This window comes from Neoarius graeffei, chromosome 26 (assembly GCF_027579695.1).
Source record: "Neoarius graeffei isolate fNeoGra1 chromosome 26, fNeoGra1.pri, whole genome shotgun sequence".
In the NCBI taxonomy this organism is placed as follows: Eukaryota; Metazoa; Chordata; class Actinopteri; order Siluriformes; family Ariidae; genus Neoarius; species Neoarius graeffei.
Window position 1 is genome coordinate 6,991,043 of NC_083594.1, and position 24,222 is coordinate 7,015,264.

The 24,222-nt window shown below is 40.1% G+C and overlaps 1 protein-coding gene across 1 annotated transcript; it reads right to left on the minus strand.

Moving 5' to 3' along the window:
- Nucleotides 1-7,360: 7,360 nt before the first annotated feature.
- pdrg1 (p53 and DNA-damage regulated 1) lies at nucleotides 7,361-14,826 on the minus strand. Its single transcript, XM_060909838.1, has 5 exons — nucleotides 14,730-14,826; nucleotides 14,581-14,656; nucleotides 12,197-12,271; nucleotides 12,009-12,089; nucleotides 7,361-10,612 (listed from the first exon to the last, which is right to left on the minus strand). Exons 1-5 carry the CDS (start codon nucleotides 14,805-14,807, stop codon nucleotides 10,530-10,532), a joined length of 393 nt encoding a protein of 130 aa, XP_060765821.1. The 5' UTR covers nucleotides 14,808-14,826; the 3' UTR covers nucleotides 7,361-10,529.
- Nucleotides 14,827-24,222: the final 9,396 nt, after the last annotated feature.

The following is a 24,222-nucleotide window of genomic DNA, read 5'->3' on the forward strand; positions in this document are numbered from 1 at the left end:
GCTCAATTTAGAGTCACCAGTTAACCTAACCTGCATGTCTTTGGACTGTGGGGGAAACCGGAGCACCCGGAGGAAACCCACGCGGACACGGGGAGAACATGCAAACTCCGCACAGAAAGGCCCTCGCCGGCCCCGGGGCTCGAACCCGGACCTTCTTGCTGTGAGGCGACAGCGCTAACCACTACACCACCGTGCCGCCCGTGACGATACTCATAATTATAATTCATTGCTCTGTCCTTTACCTGAATGCATATATTTCCTTTAAAATATGTAAACATCTGTACACTGTAAGAAGTGATTTTGGAGAGGGGTAAATATAATCTATGCAAACCAGATAAAATTTACTCGATTATTGCAGTCAGCCAAGGAATTATAAAGTAATGGGTAAATTATACATATGCTACCTATTCGTTAACAGTAACAACTGTTACATGGAAAAATACGGTAAAATCGACCCCAAAGCCGTGAGTCCTGTGCTCCAAATTGCGCATGCGTCAGACCGCGCGTTTGAGTGAGCGGGACAGGGAACTCTCGGACCGCCATCTTCCTCTCTCCGGCTGTTAGTTTAGTGAGTTATAAAACAGGTTCATTACTTGAAATGTTGTGTGAAGCTGTTGTACTGCATTTTATTTTGTGTTTTTTGATCATTTGGTGCATCATTGCTGCATATAAACAAGGCAGTTCAGTGATTTGTTGTATAAATGCACCTGGACTGCAGATTTGGTCAGTCCAGAAACAACATTTGAAGCTGTTAGTTTAGTGCAGTGGTTCTCAAACTTTTTTCACCAAGTACCACCTCAGAAAATACTTGGCTCTCCAAGTACCACCATAATGACCAACATTAAAATACAGTAGCGTAGTAGGCCTAAGTATTAATTAAAAACAAGGCAGAGGTTTTATTTAACAAGTATATTTAATATTGTTGGCCACTGTAACATTACACACAGTACTTTGAACAGTAACACTGTTTAAATATAGGAAAATAAAACACTGTACTTAAATAATGAATCAAATAAATTGGCCAAATCTGCAACATCTGTAGTCTCATCAAGCTGTATGGTAAAATATCTACTGTTCTTAATGCGCTCAATCAGTGTCTTTTTAACATCGTCAGCCATGTCGTTTATTCTCCTTGACACGGTGTCATTTGAAAGCGGCACCAAGTTTAACTCTCTCCACACATGATACGGGTCATCTCTTTGGCTAATGGTAAACACAGCAGTTCCCCGATTGTGTGCGGCTTACCGGCTCTGGCGATCAGGAGGCTGGCACGATATGAAGCTTCCTGTGCTTTGGCTAGGGGTGTACCATAGGACAGAATGGTGGACTTGGACTGCTTCAGTTCTTCACGTTTTCGTAAAAAAAAAAATCCATTGGTTTGTCCTTTAGTGCTGTGTGTTTGGTTGTAAGATGCCGTTTGAGATGCGATGGTTTCATGGACTCATTGCTCAGAACGTCGCCGCATACAACACACTGCGGCCTGGGCAGCTCCTCTGTCCCGCTCCAAATGAATCCCAGTTTTATGTATTTTTCGTCATACTTCCTCCTCACTGGTTTCTGCCGTTTGCTAGCAGTTCTGGGGCTGGTTTTGCCACTGTCGTTAGCATCCGCGCTCGGCTCACACACGTCCTCTTCAGTTCTCCCTCTCCCCTGATCCACGCTCCCATTCGCGGATTTAAGCCACGACAGTAATTTTGTCGTACTCGTCATAATTAGCAAAGCCACCTCCACCTTTTCCCATCACAGCCTAGTCTACCAATGGCGGATAATTGTCTGTCAGCGGAACCGGCGGGAATGCGTACGTACGCTACGTATGGCTACCCAGAAGCACTTGCAAACTTTTTAAAATTATTAACTTAATTTGTATCTCCTTTCATTTTCTTGTCATCGGTTGATAAGATATTTTCATCCATTTGGATATTATGGATAGTATTTCACGTTTCATTTTATTTTATTTTTTAAATTTTATTTATATTTAATTAAGTGATTCTTTGGCGTACCACTGGAATGGAGCCCGCGTACCACAGTTTGAGAATCACTGGTTTAGTGAGTTAAAAAACAGGTTCATTACTTGAAATGTTGTGTGAAGCTGTTGTACTGCACTTTATTCTTTTTTTTTTTTTGATGATGATGATTTTATGGATTAAAAACATTGAGATGATGAACCATCTGAAAGTCTTTTTTTTTGGGGGGGGGGGGGGTGTACATCTTACCTTCTCCGAGTAAGTAATGGTTACTAAGTGATATTAATTACCTTTGATTAGTAATTATCAGGTATTACCTACTAGCAAACAAGAGATAATTTTACCCAATTTCAATGAGAAAGTAGCTGTTGAATAGATACATAAATGTGAGGTAAATTTTACCCAATTTATTTAAGTATTTCATAGCTTTTTATTTCAGTTATTTTATACTTAATATATGGAATTAAATCTACCCCAAACAAGTCAATGCAAATTGTTACCTCAGATTTATTGGGTAAATTCTATAGGTTACTTTTTTCAGTGTATAGAAGTTTTTCATTAACATCACATATCCCGTGGCAACCCTTTCAGCTGCCATGTTTAAGGTCATTAACACTCTTTATTGTGTCACACAGGAGAACCAGCGAGGCCCTTCCTCAAACCAGGATCCTGACTTGAAGCTAAAGAGACCAAGAATCATCAGATGGCATTTGGGTCTTCAGACAAAAAGTAAAAAAAGAAGTTATAATTCACTAATTGGCAATGTTTTTAATTCCCTAAATGCCCAGTATGATCTTCATGCTTTTTTTTTTTTTTGTAGGTCAGCCGTCAGCTGTTCCTGTACCAGAGGGAACATCAGGGGCCTCGCTGAAGAAAGTAGAGCGCACCAAGACAAGTAATGATTCTTGCATCTCATAATAAATATTAATTCGTAAAAATTGCAGGAGGTCTATCAGTAGTAGAATGAGTATGAATGTAAGGAAAAGCAAGTAGAAGAATTCCATCTGCAATTTATCTGCACTGCATTCTCACTCTTGTGTTTGTGTCCTGCTTTGCAGAGTCTCCTGCTGCTGAGGCGACAAATAAAAATCCATCACCTGATGGTGTGAAGCCTCAGCAGAAGAGGAAACGTGTCTGTTTGGCTGACGCTGAGCAGCCTCCCTGCAAACGATTTAAGGTGAAGCATTGATCTCATTTACATCTTTAATCCTTTTGAGAAAACGCCCCTGTTTTTTTTCTTTTTCCTGATTCCTGTGATATTTACTTGAAGAATGCATATGAATGAAAACATTTAAAGATGAATAAATAAAATTGGGATAAACTGAGATATCTAATCTTTATTTACAGAAAGATTCCGACTTTTGGCCCGAGGAGCCAGAGTGCGCCGTTCTCCCAGCCAAAGGTAAAAATTAATGTGAAAATTTGACGAGAGAAGTTTCTCAGTGTCCTAAATGTCCTGTCGGATCTTCATGTCCATGTGTGAGATTAGCAGTGAAATTGGCCCGAGGAAGGAAATCATTTAAACCTTCATCCACAACGCCAGCAGATAACACTTCTCAGTGTGATCCACCATGAAATACAGGACCAGTGAAAAAGTTTGGACGCACTAACAGTACTCGTTACTGTCCAAACTTTTGACTGATCCTGTATGTGAGTGTTTGTTCTGAGAGTTCGGTGTATTTGGTGGAGTGTGAGAGCTGTTTTCAGAGAACCGATCCCTTGTCCTTTTGAAAATGGTGGTCTGGGACTCACTTCATCCAAACCCTGACATGTTTGTCATTGTGTGTGGCAGCTGTTTGATATTTCACAAAGCTGATCCACATTTAAAACAGAATTTCTTCTATATCGAAACAAATCTTTCACCCAGACAAGAAGTCTAGAATGGGGTCCTGGGTGCAGAGTCAAGTTTTTGGCCCAAGTGTGAAAACGCTCTTAGTTCTCTCCAATCCGTTTTCCATATTTGATCGATTTTGGATTGCATTTGTGCCTCCTTTACAGGGTCTCCTGCTTTTGTGGACCTCAGTCCTCCAGAAATGCAGACACCTCCTGACCTGAGCTGGGGGAGGAAAAGAAAAGCTGCTCAGAGCCCCTGCTCACATAGTGAACCCCCGTACAAGCGTGCTAAGGTGAGGCATCGGGCTCTACTACACAAGACACGTGGATTTCTATCAGTGAAATTCACTGCTAACAAGCATCCAGTTAAATATTGCCCATGTGCTCCTTCATAATCACAGGTCAGGTGTCATATTCATGAAACTGATGTTAATCTGAATCACTGTGAAACATTACGAAACTACAGTATATGTTTGTGGAGGAACCAGTTACCTGCTATGCTTCTGTGGTGGTTGAAAAGTGAAGCTGAATTTTTTTTCTCTTCCCTTTTAGTTTCACCACGTTTCACCCCAGAGGCGACATCACCTGATTTTCTGGAGTCCATCATTGGTGTATGTCTGTTAAAGGTACGGTACGATACAGTGGCAAGAAATGGTAAGTCAACCCTTTGGAACGACCTGCATTTACGGATAAATTTATCTTGAAATATAGTCTGATCTTCATCTAAGTTACAATAATGAACAAATACAAGCTGTTTTAATTAAAAACACACATCTTGTGTATAGAATACATCATTCAAGCATGCATAGTGTATGTTGGAAAAAGTTTGTGCACCCCAAAGCTAATGACTTCAGTGAAATCTAATTGGATTCAGGAATTAACAAACCTGGAGTCCAATCACTGAAACGAGTCTGGTGATATGGTTTCTAGATACTTAGAGATACAAACATTTTGAGTTTCCTCTTCACAAGACGCGTCTGCTGATGTGAAACATGCCTCGCAAAAAAAAGATCTCAGAAGACCTAAGCTCAAGAATTGTTTATTTGTATAAAGCTGGAAAGGGTTACAAAGCAATCCTAAAGAATTAAGACATTCATCAGTTGACAGTTAGACAAATGAGATGATTTCATAATGTGGCTCGTCTCTCTACAAGTGTACACGCAGCCAAGGTTGCTTCAAAGGTTGAATGCAGAATCCTCAATGTGGTAAAGAAGAACCTTTGAGTAATCGCTAAAGGCTTGAAGGAATCATACATAGGAACTGGCTAATATCTCTGTTCATGACTCTACCATACCATCCACCAGCTGAAGCTCAGTAGAAGTTGGGTGATGCAGCACGGTCAGGAGCCTAAACAGAGACGCAAATCTACAACAGAATGGCTTAAGAAAGAAAATCCGTCTTTTGGACTGGCCCAGTCAGACCCCAGACCTTAAACCCAATCCACCAGACATCCTCAGAGTGTAGCTGAGCTGAAGCAGGTCTGTACAGAAGAATGGTCCAAAACTCCTCCTGAACGCTGTGCTGTTCTGATCCCCAGCTACTGAAGCACTTGTTTGAGGTTACTGCTGCCAAAGGAGGTGGAACACTTTGTAAATCCAAGGATTCACTTACTTTCTCCACAAGCGCTCTTAGTGTTTAACGGGCGTGTTCAATAAAGACATGAAAGATTATAATTAGTTAAATGTGATTAGTTAAGACAGATTGTGGTTTTTCTTTTTTTTTTCCATTATTGCAACTTAGATGAAGATCAGACCATGTTTTAAGATAAATTTATACATTAATGCAGGGAATTATAAAGGGTTCACTTACTTTTCAGCACTGCACTGTTTTTTTTTTTTTGGCATTGAGAGACTGCTTTTTTGCATGTAGAGTGGAAATGTTTTGCATCTTGCACTTCATGTAGTAATAAGTAACTGGCATGAAAATAGTGTAATTGTTGTTCGTACTGTATATGCAAGTATAAAATGGAACCGAGCTCTTTGATAGCTAAATATAAATATTATATCATCACGATATTGCGTAGCTTTTTTTTTCACAATCTCTTATTATTACAGGGATGAAGAAAATGCCCTTGATCCTGATCTAAGACTGCAGAAGACTACGGGTGGATGCAGTCCTTCTTATGCACTCCTATGGAGATTTTATTTTATTTTTTATTTTTTGTAATTGTCAAGTGACCTTGAGTCTGAGAAAGGCGCTATATGTTAAATTTCTTCTTATTATTATTATTAGTAGTAGTAGTAGTAGGATATTTAATGGATAATCTTGTAATATATCTCTGTTCCACTGTTAATTTCTTCTCCTTCCTCCTCTTTATTATTATTATTATTATTATTATTATTATTAAAGTATAATCTCATAATAAATCTCTAACACTGGATTTGTTCATACTTTCATTTCTCATCTTTTGATTTTTTTTGTGACAGATTTAGTGACCATGACAGTATAATTAACAGGAAGAAAGAAAATCAGTCTCTAATGGTCTCTAATGTCCTGTATTACTGACTCTCATTTCAGTTCGATTCAATTTTTATTTGTATAACACTTTTAACAATGAACATTTTCACAAAGCAGCTCTGTGATATTTTGTGTACAGCTTTGTGTACGTTTTAATCGATCGCAACAAATTACAGTGACATACTGTATAGTTTTACTTGCTAATGAAAAATTCATTATAAATACATACATTTCAATTATAAATATGCAAAATATAAATTTGTGCAATTTATCAGTAGCTGAGTTTATGAGTTATGACCCTGAGTTTGTTTGTTTTTTTGTCTCCCTCAGGAAATAACTAGCTATTTTTCCAGAAATTTTCAATTCAATTATGGTCCACAAGAATATTTTCACTTCAAGACAATTTATACAGGAAATTCACTGACTGGGCCAGATTAGAGCCTTGATCAAGCCTTAATACTTGAGGGAAAATGAGGTGATGGGGAAAAAATACACTGTTCATGCATCAGGTATGCAATTGCGGTGTCCTAGAATTCTCTGTAGACATGTTTCTGTAATTACAGGGTGATCCATCCATCATCTTATCCATCAGGGTGCCCTGGGGAAGCTGGAGTCAATCCCAGATAACTTTGGGTTTACACTAACACAGAAACAAACAACCATTCACACGTATTGTTGTGAGGTGACAGTAGTAGCCACTGTACCACCGTGCCGCCCCAGTGGGTGATCGGAAATTATATATTACAACCAACGTGGTGAATAGTTCATATCCATTACCTGTGATTCATACCGTATGTGTGCTTCTGGAAAAAACCTGGTTTAGCTGTTGTATAACCATCAAAGAGTCTGTTATTTACATTTCTGACAGGAACCCACTGGCTATACCATGATTTATGTCTCAATACACTACAGACACCACGATACACTCAGACTTTATTACATTCACTCCCAAGTTTACATAAATTGTGTCCTCCCACACCATGTGACTGCATACAAACATTCAGGTTTATGTTGCTCAGTAAAAGTTCATCGGATCCATTAAATGCAAAATGATTGGCAATATAATATCGAATATAGGAGAAAATGAAAAATGCATCGAGTATGTGACCTTTGGGGACTTGTATACTTTTATTTTAATGTTCTTCCAGACACACAAGGTTTCTTAAGTTCTTAAGCAATTTTTCTGCACAGCAGTGGTTTCGAAATTACAGTATCAGTACCCCCACTCTTAGTATCTCGTAAAACATTTATTTTTCACATGTGCATTTCTTTAGCACATATTTTTCACATCACACATTTTTGCATTAGTGCACAAGCAATTTCAGGGCATAGCATTGTGAAATAAACGTGTACATCTTTTTTCAAACGCAGAAAAAATTCTGATCGCGGGTAAAATTTATGTAATTTTTCTATCCTCCACTCTATTTCAGTTACATGAATGGAAAATATAAATCATCGTGATGACATATTTTCTGCATAATACAAGTTTATCTAAAAGACAATAAGTACTTTAATGCTATTCTGTCACAGTCTGTGGTTGTTTTTGGGAAGTGTATAAATTAAACTGTCAGTGGCTCATATTTTATTGCAAATACACTTATACAGCACAACCACAAAGACGTGTAGTATAACAGTATGTATGCATGTTTCGCATTCCTTGCAGTTTATTAAAATGTTATGCAACCAGGCACTGGTGGATCTGCGGTGAGGGAGGAATGCCCATGTTCAGACAAAAACAGAAAACATTGTCAATAAAAGTTGAGAAAAATGTCCTCTAGGGTGCAATTACAGTGGAGGAAAGTGATGAAGGGCCCTAATGGCAACTTTTAAACAAAATAAAATGTGATGAAATGCCCTCTAGGGTGCCCTTACAGTGGGAAATACATGAGACAGTGCCCTATAGGTTTCCCTTATTTGCAAGGAAACATGATGAAGTGCCCAAATGAGTGCACTTCCAGTGGAGAAAACAAGATGAAGTACCCAACAGCCTTCCTTATATGCCAGGAAATGAAATGCAGTTCCCTATAGCCTGTCCTACATATGACAAAATGAGATTAAGTGACCTATATGCAAGAAAATGAGATGACGTGCCCTACAAGCTCCTCCACATGCGAAAAAAATGATATGTGGCACCCTATAGGCTCCCCTACATGCAAGAACAGGAGATGAAATGTCCTATGGGCTCTCCTCACGAGCAAAAAATAAGATGTGGTGCCATATCGGCTCCCCTAACATGCAAGAAAATGAGATGAAGTGCCCTATAGGCTCCAAAAACGTAACAAAATGAAATGTGACATTCTATAGGCTCTCCTACATGCAAGAACATGAGATGAAAGGCCCTATAGGCTCTCCTAACATGCAAAAAAAAAAAATGTGGTGCCCTATAGGCTGCCCTAACATGCAAGAAAATGAAATGCAGTGCCATACAGGCTCCCCAATATGCAACAAAATGAGATGAAGTGCCCTATAGGCTCCTTTACGTGCAAAAATTGAGATGACGAGCCCTATAGGCTCCCCTGCATGTGACAACATGAAATGTGGCATTCTATAGGCTTCCCTACATGCAAGAAAATGAGATGCAGTACCCTAGAGCCTGCCCTACACACACACAAAAAAAAAATGAGATGACATGCTCAATAGGTGCTGTTATGTCAGAGAAAAATGTGCCCTCTAGGATGCCTCTATAGTTAAAAAAATGAGTTAACACCCTCTAGGCCAGGGGTCTTCAATCCTATCCACAAAGGGCCAGTGTGGCTGCAGGCTTTCATTCCAACCAAGCAGGAGCTACATCTGATTTCACTTGTTTAATCATTTCACCCTCGTCTCCAGTCAACAATCAAGTGAGCCTCCAATTTGGCTGTAATGAAAGCCTGCAGCTACACTGGCCCTTTGCGGATAGGATTGAAGACCCCTGCTCTAGGCGCTCTTGTATCCCCCCACGTATATAAAAGGTGACTTTTACTTCTCTCCCTCTGCCATCTGATTAACACGCTAAATATATTGCCATCTTGGCTGCCACGTATGTTATGCGCGCATGTGTCCCTACGACTCGAGAAGCTCCTACTAACCCTGACCGCTTTTATTCAACACACTAACCCACTGCGATTTTCCCATCTTCATGGTTTTCCAATAAAAGAGGACTCATCACATTCAGGATCCACAAAATTTTACACGTTTCAGGAAGAACAGTGTTTATTTGAGGTTTTATCATTACCGCTCTTATTATTGCTTCATCACACAACATTCCTTGTGGATAAAATTCCTCTGTTCCATCCAAAACCTAAATCGGCGAAGTGTAGACAAATCAAAACCCACAATCAGACAAAAACTCACAATAACCCATTTGGACACAGTGTGTAACACTGCAGGAATACCGCCCCCTGGTGGCTGAATATATAAAACAGTGCAAATATTGATAATTAGTCATTTATTCATGAACAAATTCTCCTCTCCAAAGTAAATAAGGCCTCTGTATAGCTTTACAACCGACTGTACATTAACATCACCACAGCAGGTTTGACGTTACATCAGAAATCACTGCAAATAAATAGCCGACTGTAAAAGTTGGCACCCCCTCTCGCTCTTTCATTTCCGGTTGGGTTAGGGTAGTATCTCACTGAGCTGCGACAGTCTGCGACTAGTTGGAGGCACAACAATTGCGATAAAATGTGAATTAGCGACAATTTTCACTTGGAATCACACTGAATTGATATTCGCATATTTTATCGCAATTGTTATGCCTCCAACTAGTCGCAGGCTGTCGCAGCCCAGCGAGATACACTCGCACTTCCTGTCTCACGGAAACTGACTTGAGAAGGGTTCGCGACGGCTTTGCGACACCAGCGACGCATTTGCGGCTATTTTGAGAGAAATTTTGTCGCACGAATTTTTTGAACATGTTCAAAATTTCAGCGACGAAGGAGCGACATTTTGCGACTCATGCGAGGAAACTGAGAAGCCCCGCGAATGTTTCAAGACACTTTTGAAACTCTCTCACGAATGGCGTTTGTAATTTGTTGCAAGCTGTCGCAGCCCAGTGAGATACTGGCTTAAATTAAATAATGTACCACAATGTCGGCTTTTTTTTTTTTATCATCTACAAAACAAAATGCCATGTCTAGCATCTCAAACAAGTTCACTTAGACACAGTGCGAATGCAGGCAGAAAGGCATTTTCACAAATCATCATCATCATCATCGTGATCACGTTCACACGATTCTAACGACCCCACATCCTTAGTCTTCCTCACATTTTAACGTTAACTTGAAGCCGATATCAACTCCTCAGGATGCCGTGAATAGCCTTGAGTTCATCGCTGGTCAGCGGAGACAGGTTGTGCCCCCTGAGTTCAGGCTTCCCTGCAAAACAAACCAAAAGTTTTTCATTGGTAACATATCTGAAAATAATCATTAGCACTGTGTATGAGGAGTGAACACAGTGCTCAGCTTTGAGAAATGCAATTCTCAATAATGTACACTACCGTTCAAAAGTTTGGGGTCACCCAGACAATTTTGTGTTTTCCATGAAAAGTCACACTTTTATTTACCACCATAAGTTGTAAAATGAATAGAAAATATAGTCAAGACATTTTTCTGGCCATTTTGAGCATTTAATCGACCCCACAAATGTGATGCTCCAGAAACTCAATCTGCTCAAAGGAAGGTCAGTTTTAAAGCTTCTCTAAAGCGTAGGTCACAACCGGACGTATGATTTTTTGGCCGTGCGATTTTTGGCGTTTCCCAAATCGCTGCGTTTTTTTTGTTCGTGGAGAAAGACGAACGTTGGCCGTAAGTTTGTCTTGCAACCTGAAAAAAAACGTAAGCGCCCGTAGAGTTTGTTTGACATGACAAAGAACCTCTGCGGCCGGTCTACGGCCAGTCTACGGCTCGAAAATCAGCACGTCACACGCGCGCCCTCCGTGCGTTTCTTGCGTTTTTGCACGTAGACCAGCCGTAGGAGCACGTATGGCCGGTTGTGACCGAGGCTTATAGAGCTAAACTGTTTTCAGCTGTGCTAACATGATTGTACAAGGGTTTTCTAATCATCCATTAGCCTTCTGAGGCAATGAGCAAACACATTGTACCATTAGAACACTGGAGTGAGAGTTGCTGGAAATGGGCCTCTATACACCTATGGAGATATTGCACCAAAAACCAGACATTTGCAGCTAGAATAGTCATTTACCACATTAGCAATGTATAGAGTGCATTTCTGATTAGTTTAAAGTGATCTTCATTGAAAAGAACAGTGCTTTTCTTTCAAAAATAAGGACATTTCAAAGTGACCCCAAACTTTTGAACAGTAGTGTACATCAAATGACAGACAAATCGAGAATTATTGGGACTACCCATGAAAAATCAGCAAAAATGAACAAATAAAATGAACAACACAAACACCAGACTTCATTTTTCAACTGGATATGCAGAGATCTATTTGTAAAAAAAATTTATAGGAGCATTTACACTTCCCCATTTTCATTAATACTGGATCACGATCTTGCTGAAACATCTATCTACAGCAAAATATCCCACAAAACAACCCCAAAGCAACAATCAAATCTTCATTCAAGATATTCTTTAGGGGGGTCAATAATTCTTGACAAATCTCTAACCAAATATCTTGCTTTTTAAATTTTTTGTGAAAGGAAAGGTGTTAGAGTGAATACTCATTTCTCCTGAAGGGTGCCAATAATTTTGGCTTGTCTACAAAAAGACATTAATATGCTGACGTTCATGACTTTTAACGTCAGATTACCTTGTAAATCGTTCAGCCGGTTTACTTTTGCTTTGAGACCTTTCCGGAGGTCGTTTATCTCCTGCTCGAGCTGCTCCTGATCTGTTGATATGGAAAATAATAATAATACAAAAAATAAATAAATCATGGAGCATGTATTTAGTGAAACAGGACAAATTGTCTTGGAAAAGCATGGAGCTCAGGATTACCTTTCTGAATCATGGATTTGGTGTTCTCCTTGGGGAATTTAATAAACATGTTCCCAAAGCAAACCCTGACTTTGTCTGGAATAAATGAGATCTGAATGAGAAACACTGAAACTGCACATAAACAGATAGAATGACTCACACCACAGCGCTGGTGAATTCTTGTTTTTGGTTGGTCGGAATGTCTTGAATCTTCTCTAATTTTCTATATTATTCAGCTCTGACAGTAGAGCAGCTGCAAATGACAGGTTTATATTAATATGCTGTTATAATCTAAAACCATAAAGACGTTGTAATTACTTTTATTCCTTACATAACACACAAACTTACACCACTCTACTTCAAGTGATTTAAAAAAAAAAAAAATCAAACCAGAATCTAGCAAACAACCTGAAATGCTGAACTAATTCTTACAGAATTGTTGTTATGCTATGCTATGTTGTTATATGGGGCGGCACGGTGGTGTAGTGGTTAGCGCTGTCGCCTCACAGCAAGGAGGTCCGGGTTCGAGCCCCGGGGCCGGCGAGGGCCTTTCTGTGCGGAGTTTGCATGTTCTCCCCGTGTCCGCGTGGGTTTCCTCCGGGTGCACAGTCCCCCACAGTCCAAAGACATGCAGGTTAGGTTAACTGGTGACTCTAAATTGAGCGTAGGTGTGAATGTGAGTGTGAATGGTTGTCTGTGTCTATGTGTCAGCCCTGTGATGACCTGGCGACTTGTCCAGGGTGTACCCCGCCTTTCACCCGTAGTCAGCCGGGATAGGCTCCAGCTTGCCTGCGACCCTGTAGAACAGGATAAAGCGGCTAGAGATAATGAGATGAGATGTTATGTTATGTTGTGTGACACTGTTACGCTATAACATGTTATGCTATGTTGCTGTTGTTATGCCATGTTGCTGTTATGCTATAACATGCTATGTTGCTATGTTATGCTGTTATGCCATGCTATGCTGTTGTGTTATGCTATAACATGCTATGTTGTTATGTTATGCTGTTATGCCATGCTATGCTGTTATGCCATGCTATGCTGTTGTGTTATGCTATAACATGCTATGCTATGCCATGCTATGTTGTTATGCTATGTTATGCCATGCTATGTTGTTGTTTTATGCTATGCCATGCTATGTTGTTGTGTTATGCTATAACATGCTATGCTGTGTTATGCTATGTTGTTGTGTTATGCTATGCTATGTTATGCTATGCCATGCTATGTTGTTGTGTTGCTATAACATGCTATGCTGTGTTATGCTATGCCATGTTGTTGTGTTATGCTACAACATGCTATGCTGTTATGCTATGTTATGCTATGCCATGCTATGTTGTTGTGTTATGCTATAACATGCTATGTTGTGTTATGCTATGCCATGTTGTTGTGTTATGCTATAACATGCTGTGTTGTGTTATGCTATGCCATGTTGTTGTGTTATGCTATGCCATGCTGTGTTATGCTATGCTATGCCATGCTATGTTGTGTTATGCTATGCCATGCTATGTTGTGTTATGCTATAACATGCTATGTTGTGTTATGCTATAACATGCTATGTTGTGTTATGCTATAACATGCTATGTTGTGTTATGCTATAACATGCTATGTTGTGTTATGCTATAACATGCTATGTTGTGTTATGCTATAACATGCTATGTTGTGTTATGCTATAACATGCTATGTTGTGTTATGCTATAACATGCTATGTTGTGTTATGCTATAACATGCTATGTTGTGTTATGCTATAACATGCTATGTTGTGTTATGCTATAACATGCTATGTTGTGTTATGCTATAACATGCTATGTTGTGTTATGCTATAACATGCTATGTTGTGTTATGCTATGCCATGTTGTTGTGTTATGCTATAACATGCTATGTTGTGTTATGCTATAACATGCTATGTTGTGTTATGCTATAACATGCTATGTTGTGTTATGCTATGCCATGTTGTTGTGTTATGCTACAACATGCTATGCTATGTTATGTTATGCCATGTTATGCTATAACATGTTATACTGTGCTATGTCATGTTGTGTTATGCTACAACATGCTATGCTGTGTTATGCTATGCCATGTTGTGTTATGCTACATGCTATGCTATGTTATGTTGTTATGCTATGCTATGTTATGCTATGCAATGTTGTTGTGTTATGCTATAACATGCTATGCTGTGTTATGCTATGCCATGTTGTTGTGTTATGCTATAACATGCTATGCTATGTTGTGATGCTATAACATCTTGTTGTGTTATGCTATGCTATGTTGTTACGCTATGCTATGTTATGCTATGCTATGTACGGTTATAAAATAAAGTTAGAAAACAAATGGCGATTTCTCTCATGTTTTGACTGTGATATAAAACTGAACCAGACGTTTAAAATGGTGCTGTTTAGCGCACTAACCGCTGTGAGGAGCGCTGTTCCTCAGAGCATTCAAAGCCTCTCGGTTTCTGTTTCTTCTTCCGTCCAGGTCTACAATCTACAAAACGCTCAGTAAATAAAAACCAGTTTAGACTCAAAATCATAATTAACATCCACACTATGGCTCTTACCTGCTGTTTATCAGCGAGAACATCTTCAGCAGCGACTTCTACATCAATCAGATACTCCATCACTCTCTCAGGATCCATCGCGCACCTGGGTGAAATATACTGTGCACCCTGCAAATAAGTCCGCCTTCTACACGGAAACAAGGACGTTGTTCAAACGAGTTCCGCCTCATTTTCACCGTGTCCGTTTTAAAAACATCTTTGAATTAAAATAAAAGTGTGTACGCGGGGTGTATCATATATGTATATTTATATTTTATTTCCAGACCATGATATACTGTATATGAGCAAGGAATAACGAATCCATAATAAAAATTCGTCTCTTAATCGTGTACTGATTAAAATGGTGCACATATTAAACACGTTTTGGAAATAAACCCTTTTGTTTTGCCGGGTTTTTTTATATTTTATTTCATCCTATGATCCTCGACACCCTGTAGAAACACACATAGCTCTTTTTGTAACCAGTTTCAGATGTGAAATATATTTCAAACAGTTCCTGTTTATAACCTAAACCTGGCTGCAGTATCAGGACCTGACACTAGAGGTCACTATTTCAAAACACTAATACGAGTTTGATGGAATACCGCTATAAGGACATCCATCCATCCATCCATCCATCCATTAATTATCTATAGCCACTTATCCTGTTCTACAGGGTCGCAGGCAAGCTGGAGCCTATCCCAGCTGACTATGGGCGAGAGACAGGGAACACCCTGGACAAGTCACCAGATCATCGCAGGGCTGACACACAGAGACAAACAACCATTGACACACACCTACAGTCAATTTAGAGCCACCACCAATTAACCTAACCTACATGTCTTGGGACTGGGGGGGAAACCCACGGAGACACAGGGAGAACATGCAAACTCCACACAGAAAGGCCCTCGCTGGCCGCTGGGCTTGAACCCAGGACCTTCTTGCTGTGAGCCACTACACCACCGTGCTGCTGCTATAAAGACATAGTTATGAAATAATTATACGGTTAATCCTCAGGTTCTTGGAGTACCGCCTGTCCGGTATTTCTACTATTTTCTTTGCTTTAACACACTCTCAGAAAATAAAGTACATTATTGTACCTTTAGGGGTACAACAGCTTGTCACTGGGGCAGTACCCTCTATAGTACCCTTTATATACTGCTTGGGAACCTTTCTGGCCCTAAAAGGTACACATAATTACCTTGATGTCCAATAATGAGCCATACAGGGTACATTAGTGCAGATTGTACCTTGGGGGACAGAAATGGACTCCTACTGTACCCCTATTTATGACAGGGCACTCACACGTCAACTCAGTACCATCCACACAACAGCCCTTGCCCTATGTTTCTCTGCGGCCACATACGCATCTGCAGTCTGGAGTAGGTCAGCCCATGCTGCCAAGATTGACCCAGCCTTGAATGGAATGCTGTTTGCAGAGATATCACTGGATCCCTCAAACCAACAAGAGTAGATGATCTCTACCTGCTGAGTGGTATTGCTCCACCACATAGGAGAAGGATGGTTCTAGCTCAGAAAGAGAAGAACAAGCACACCCACTCTTCCAACAAGAACCAGTGAAGAAGAGGCTCAAATCCAGGAACAGCTTCCTACACTCTATCAAGGCTTTCCAAGACAGTACCCACAACCTGAAGATAGCACTGTAGCCTGAGCATCTTCACAGTTCACCACACAAACTTTCTCTTGATCCCAAGGAGTCTGTCCCATTTGGGTCTGGTGAGGCATGGCCCTTATGGCTATGTCTCAACCGCTTGAGGACTGCTACTGGAAGATGCAAATCCCTTACACAGATGTGGGGACATGATGATGGTGAAGCGATTTGTGATGGTGCGAAGGAGCAGACTATGGAACATCTGCTGGTCTGCCCTCTCCCCCCAGAGCCATGCACCTTTGAGGACTTGGATGCCCTGAATCACCAAGCCAAAGTATGTGTCCCTCACTGGACAGGAGTTGTGTAGTGACCCAACAAAAAGAAGACTTCAACTCAGAATGTGATGTGTTGCTAATGAGTTGATTAGTTGAGTGTTAAAGCAAAGACTAGCAGGACTAGGTTTGGGAACCTGTGTGTTAATGTTATGTGATACTGCTATAGGCTACAAGGTCACCATAAAATACAGCTACAAGCTATAAGGACCAAGCAGTCCATCAGGACAGAGTCATCTTGGCAACTTGATCTGATTGAGTTAAAAGTGTGGCTGGAAGCACTGACAGCAAGTTTTATGCCAGTTGACCAAAGCTCAGGTGTCACTGAGATATGAACTCATGTCCTGCTTGATGGATTCGCCATCTGTAACTGTAACAGGTGGACACTTTTGAAAATGAAAAATCATTCTGATAACTTTGTGAATCTTGGTCCAAAGATAATTTCTACCATAGTTGATGCATATTGGACAGGATCTGTGGACTGTGAAAATTCTCTTACATTTATTTTATTTTAAAAAATGTCAATTAAAAATGAGACATTTGTCAGTTGTCATTGTTGGAATCTCCCGAAGTGTCACCTGATGCAAGAATCGCTTTTGTTAAGGGAAACACATCAACACATGAGGCAAAAAGTTGTTTTTATTTATTGCAGCGCCCCCCAGTGGTCAAATGACAGAAAATAGCTTGCACATCCTCAGGAAGGCGTTCCAAATCCATACATGGTAAGGAATAAAACACAACATGGCATGCTCATCTCATCTCATTATCTCTAGCCGCTTTATCCTGTTCTACAGGGTCGCAGGCAAGGTGGAGCCTATCCCAGCTGACTACGGGCGAAAGGCAGGGTACACCCTGGACAAGTCGCCAGGTCATCACAGGGCTGACACATAGACACAGACAACCATTCACACTCACATTCACACCTACGGTCAATTTAGAGTCACCAGTTAACCTAACCTGCATGTCTTTGGACTGTGGAGGAAACCGGAGCACCCAGAGGAAACCCACGCGGACACGGGGAGAACATGCAAACTCCGCACAGAAATTCCCTCGCCGGCCATGGGGCTCGAACCCAGACTTCAACTCCTTGCTGTGAGGCGACAGCGCTAACCACTACACCACCGTGCCGCATCTCAGTAACATAACAAGCTATATTTTTATAGCATTATTCGTTTTGAGAGAGAGAGAGAGAGAGAGAGAGAGAGAGAGAGAAGAAACAAGCTGGTGAGGGAAGGTGTTTAATGTGAGTGAGAACAGCAAATTATTTCACAGTTGTCCCACAACATTAAATGTAACTCTCAAAGGAGAAAAACTATGACGTGTCATTCTTTAATAAATAAAAAACATGTAACCATTGGCAGATTGCTGTGGTATGAGAGGAATAAAACATTTTGGGACACGCTGTTACAGGAAAATAATCAATTTCAGGGTAGTAACAGTAACTCTTCTTCATGATCAGTGATTATTTTCTAATAACATCACAATGTGGATTGATTTATTATTTAAGTACAAACAGGATAGCTTACTTTTGAGGAAAGCAATGGCAATGAAAGAAATGAGTTTACATTTGTTCATTAACTGAGGCATTTATTAAGTTTAGAGTTTTCATGATAAATATCACATACAGTGCTTGGGTTGTTGTTGTTTTTTTTCGTAAAATACTTCCAACAGAGACAAACATGAAATATTAAGTATTTATACAGTACTGTCCAAAAGTCTTCAGTACATGTAAAGAAATGCTGTCGACCAAAAATGGCTTTAAAATAATGAAATTAAATTAATTGTTTCAACATTTTAAAAAATACTATAAACAGTAATCAGTAAGTCATAATAAATGAAACAAAGTCAATATTTGGTGTGAGATGCTTTAAAAAACAGTAATCTCAGGTCCAGTTTTATGCAGAAATGAGCTGTAGGTTTTACTGAGCATCTTCCAGAACCAGCCACAGTTCCTCTGGACACTTTGACTGTCATACTCGCATCTTCATTTTGCACCAAAACCCATTATGTTTTCTTTTTTCATCTGAAAAGTGGGCTCTTATGGAATATGCTGCTCAGCAGACTTGTAGTACTTGAGTCTGACTCGTGCCCTAATTTTAAGGACTCGTGACATGACTTGGACTCGAGCACTGATGACTCTGACTCGGATTCGTGTATTAACTACATTCGGACTCGTAAATTGGAGACGAGGACTCGGATTTTTTCTTTATTTTTTGTAACATGCCATAATAATTTGGCATAAGATATTTATATCTACATTAATTTTTGTACAAATTTCATGCCAGAGTGTCACATTTGCGCACCTTGGTGCATGCATCAGATAGAATTTCGGGCGCGCTCCGGGCAGCGTGTGCACCGAGTGGACTCTCTTGCACGCACTGTAAACAGTTTCACATAAAGGTAGCAACAGCCATGATCAAATGATGGGGTTGGAGCCTTGTTCTCGGACTCAACTCGGATCAATAATGGACTCAACTCGGACTTGATTCGAAATTTTCTTTAATGACTTGAACACTGGGGACTCGAGACTGGACTCAGACTCGAGGTTTAGTGACTCGGCTACAACACTGCTGCTCAGATACAAGCTTTTTTTTCTGTAGCATTTAATTTTGTGCAGGAAAACGAATGTTTGGAACTCTAAAATATTTTTGTACCAACTCGATAATGTAGAAGTCATAAAATAGAAATCTATAACAAAGTTTGGATGACAAAAAGGGGGCCTCAGACTTTTGCACAGAACTGTTTCTTGCTATAATGTAATTGTATTGGAATAACTATAATTAACAATAACATCCAGCAATAATTAATAAATAAATAAATAAATAAATAACATTTGTTCTTGTGCTGAGATGCAGCTACAGTATGCTACAGTGAGATAAAGTGACTTACTGGAATGTTTAGAGCTCCTAAATGTTTTTATACCGTATCACTTTTTTTTCCTTCAACTCTTGTAGAAAATACACTTTCGATATTTTAACAGAGAGGACTTTAAAGAATAAATATTGCTCAAATCTTTGACATTTGCAAAGCATAATGAATGGTCTCTGATCTTTAAAAAAAATAGGTTAAATATTAGAAAGATTCAAATAACGGAAAACAATCACACACACACACATTATATATATATATATATATATATATATATATATATATATATATATATATATATATATAAACAATATTTAGATATACTAAGTAATATTAAATGCATTAATAAATTATCAAGAGACAGATCCTATAAAATATTTAAAAATAAATAAAGTAAGGTAAACATGCACTGACTGTGTGTAAACAGAATAACAACCACAAAATGATGAAAGATAATATGCAGTAAATAGAAAAGGGGATTATTTATGGGATGGTGTCGAGTTGCACAGTTAATTTTAAAAAAAAAGTGGAGATTATGATTTATTATCCATGAACATTTGTGATTTACATGGTTTCTACTCCAGGAAAACACACACACACACACACACACACACACACACACACACACACACACACTAATTTATACCAATTAAAACCTGGTTTCTTGAAAAAAAAATCTGTAAATGCAATCTGTATAAATTTGGAGTGTGTATAATTTTGGGTCTATTCTTGATTACGAATTCTCATCTCATTATCTCTAGCCGCTTTATCCTTCTACAGGGTCACAGGCAAGCTGGAGCCTATCCCAGCTGACTACGGGCGAAAGGCGGGGTACACCCTGGACAAGTTGCCAGGTCATCACAGGGCTGACACATAGACACAGACAACCATTCACACTCACATTCACACCTACGGTCAATTTAGAGTCACCAGTTAACCTAACCTGCATGTCTTTGGACTGTGGGGGAAACCGGAGCACCCGGAGGAAACCCACGCGGACAACATGCAAACTCCACACAGAAAGGCCCTCGCCGGCCCCGGGGCTCGAACCCAGGACCTTCTTGCTGTGAGGCGACAGCGCTAACCACTACACCACCGTGCCGCCCTGATTACGAATTGTACAATGTAATTTTTAAATAACCAAATAAACATTACACATGTGCATGGAAAATTAACCATGTTTCAAATAAGGAGGCCTCTGTCAGTCAGAGTCGACTATGGGCACGTCTCATCAGTTGCTGTTGGAGCATCTTCGGCGGTGGCTGAAGAGCCCAATCCCGGACTGGCAGGCACGGTTGCAGATGTCGCAGACAAAGGTGGCATCGGTACGTGGGGTCATATGCCTTTCTTTCCTTCGGGCCCGCTTGTCCTCAGCAGCATTACTGAGCTTTTCTTCACTGAGCGTGGTTTGCTGTTTCACTGCACCCCTCCAATTGCTGCGGTCAGCCGCCTGCTCTTCCCAGGAGTTTATGTCAATGTCCAAAGCCTTCAGATCCCTCTTGCAGACAACCTTGTATCACAGTTGAGGGCAGCCAGTGTTCCTTTTGCCAGCCGCAAGTTCACCGTAGAGGATGTCCTTTGGTATGGGACCATCCTGCATGCGCCGTACATGACCCAGCCAATGCAGGCGGCATTGCCTGAGGAGGGTAACCATGCTTGGGAGACCAGCTTGAGACAGGACCTTGGTGTTTGGCACCTTATCTTGCCAGCTGATGTTCAGGATGCGGCAAACGCAACGTAGGTGCGTGGAAAATTAATGATGTTTCAAATAAGAGTAAAGTAAATTAGTAACAGTAAGAGTCTTGATTTCTTCAGCTTTTGTTTGAGAAATACAAAGAATAAGTTCAATAGGAAATATGTTGATTATGTATATTTTAGAAAATTATTATTCAGCAATAATTAGCTGATGTCATCTCAAAGAAAATAATCAGCAATAATCTAGAACCTGAAAGCATTTTTGTCCCTCTTGGGGGAACCTTTAAATGTAGGGTCCTAGAACCCTTTTATGAAGCAAAGAATCTTCACTTTTAACCATCCATAGAATATTTGAGAAACCTTGTTTTGTATGAAAGTAGAATAACAGTTACATAAAGAATTTAGCTTCCATAACTTGCCAGTGATACACAGAAGTGTTTTATTTTTATAGATTAATCCTGTACTATTAATAAGGTGATCTTCATGGGGGCTCTTCAAGAGGTTCCTTGTATAGTGAAGGTTCTACACTGCACCGAAACCCCCAGAATCTGAAGAAATCTTTTGAGAATTCTTCCAAGAACCTGGATCATAACTGGAACATATCTAGAGATTTTTTGATGATGCCATGATGAGAGAGTATGCAACTTGGATTTTATCATACGGTATATGGACCATAGTTTGAAATATCCAGGAAAACCCATATCTGGATTCTGGGGTATTGTGCACCAGAAGCAAATACTCTTTCATAGAATCTAAAGGTTCCCCTAAAGGGGAAAACTGAAGAACCTTGGTTTAAGGGTCCTTGTTTCATAGCTGGTTTTTATATCTCCATATTCATCTTGGAACAATTGTTTCCTGAAACATAATGTATCTGAGATGGTTCTAACCATTCCTAGGAAGCGAAGAACTATCCAAATGGTGCTTGGATGAGAACATTCATGTAATTTCTTATTCCCGAAAAACAAACTCAACATGCTTGTGTTTCACAGAGGTCCTGCCAACGATTGCTTCTTTCTCAAAACTGGTCCCACCTAAAGATTTTAAATCTATTCCACTGTGAGCTTCTGTTCTTCTCTCAGACCTGGCTCTTCTACAACCATCTTTGCTCTCATCCCCACAGGAACGGCTCCTTCCCCCTGAGCTCTTTCTTCTGGGAGGATCTGCACCCATAGGGCCATGTGTTGGCGGGTTACGGATGTTTCCGACGGCCTGCATGCGTTTCAGATGGTCCAAAGAAGAATCACTGAGTCTGTTGAGATGATGAGTCCGAGTCTCGCTGCTGCTCCTCCTGGAAAGTCCACTTTTTTCCATTAGCGGATGTGAGTGCTGAGGGTACGTGCATGCAGAGATGATGTAACGGTTGCAGGTTTGTGGATGGACAGAAGACAGTAAGGTGAAGGGGAAGGCACGCTGGCACTGCAGGATGCTTTTTGGGGCACTGAGGCTGGAATGCAATCTACGCCGTGCAGTCCACGTGGACTTGCTGCTCTCCTCATGGAGCGTCAGGATTTGCTGCCATTCCAGCTGCAGGAGTCGGTCCAAGTATCGCTCGAACTGGTTGATAGGTCTCGAGCGAGGGATATTTTTACCATCCGTGTTTAAATACACAGCCAGCTCTTGGAGACTCCAGGAGTTGAAAGGCGGAGGCAAGAAGTCAGGGTAGCTGTCACGAGAAACGGCACGTGACCTAAACGGAGCACGTGAAGGCTGGAAGTCGGATGGATCGATGACTTCTTCTCGTAGTTGAAGCAGTGGAGGTTCAGCAGTGCACACAGGCTGTGGGAGCCTCTCCATGTCTGAAAGGTCGCTGCCGCTGTCCGTGTCCTCGTGCATCACTCGCTCAGCGGACTCATGCCTTGGTGGAGGGACAGGAGGCAGGCGAGATAGCAATGTGACTTCTTCACTACTTTGCCGTGTGTTCTGTCTGTATCGCCTTTCGTGTGGATGATTTTTGATGGACGGAACCTTGTACTTTGGTTTGCTCAGGATCTCTCTTGGATGGCTAAAGAACAAAATTTTGCTGTAATATTAAAATACAGTAGTTAAACACTGAAAACTGTAATAAATCATCATTTAACAGGATTTTTAAAAAACTCACATAACCACAGCTGTAGATATTGTCCTCATCTCTTGTGTGTGTAATCCCTAAAAGGTGGAAATATTAACAGGTGCCGATTTAAATTACAAATGAAAAACTTGTATGAGAAACGTAACAGGTCATGCAGCACCGCCAAACAGGGATTCTTTTACTTTCAATGAACAACTTTTGCTTTTTTGAACATTTTTGGCCCAACTAGAATCCACCAACTACCTTAACTACCTGCGATAACGTCTGTTGTATTTTTCACGATTCGTATTTCAGATAAATCGTATATTGTTGAGAAGATTATGCCCTAATAGTATGCCGTTTATAAACATTTCCTGAGACGATGATTCATATAAATAATTCATGTTAAATAGTTAATAGTTTATTGCAATTTAATCCGTTACTGTTGTTATGTTTATGTTTAATTCATTCAGCCATGCATCTTCAGTAAAGCGCTTTATCCTGTCAGGATGGCGATGGATCCGGAGACTATCCTGGGAACACTGGGTGTGAGGTGGAAATACAAACACCTTGGCTGAGAAAGCGGTCCATCACACTTTATTTATTGAACTAGATATGTTAATAATTCCATAAATAAATAAGCTACAAATAAATAACATTTTCACCACACTGTCCCAAATGACCACTGTCTTTAAAATGGAAAATATTTTCCCTTTACATGTACGTTGTACATAGTGTCACTGAGGCATCAGAAAATGTAAACTCCATGCACTTTAATGTTTATGTAATGTTCAGTAGCTCTACTTACATTCTCCATGACCAAAGTATCTTTTTCTGGGTCTTTTTCTGCATTCTGTGGGACATCAGGGTTCGTCTTCCTCTGACTGTTAATAAAATAATATGCACAGTGCTTACAGGAGTCTGTGTAATAATAATAATAATAATAAGAAGAAGAAGAAG

What these genes read in the sequence shown, in the direction of transcription:
- pdrg1 (XM_060909838.1), bottom strand. Translation starts at nt 14,807, where the DNA reads ATGGATCCTGAGAGAGTGATGGAGTATCTGATTGATGTAGAAGTCGCT. An exon ending in TTCTCGCTGATAAACAGCAG is followed by an intron (nt 14,657 to 14,729) that starts GTAAGAGCCATA and finishes AGCGTTTTGTAG; the next exon opens with ATTGTAGACCTGGACGGAAG. An exon ending in CAAATCCATGATTCAGAAAG is followed by an intron (nt 12,090 to 12,196) that starts GTAATCCTGAGC and finishes CCATATCAACAG; the next exon opens with ATCAGGAGCAGCTCGAGCAG.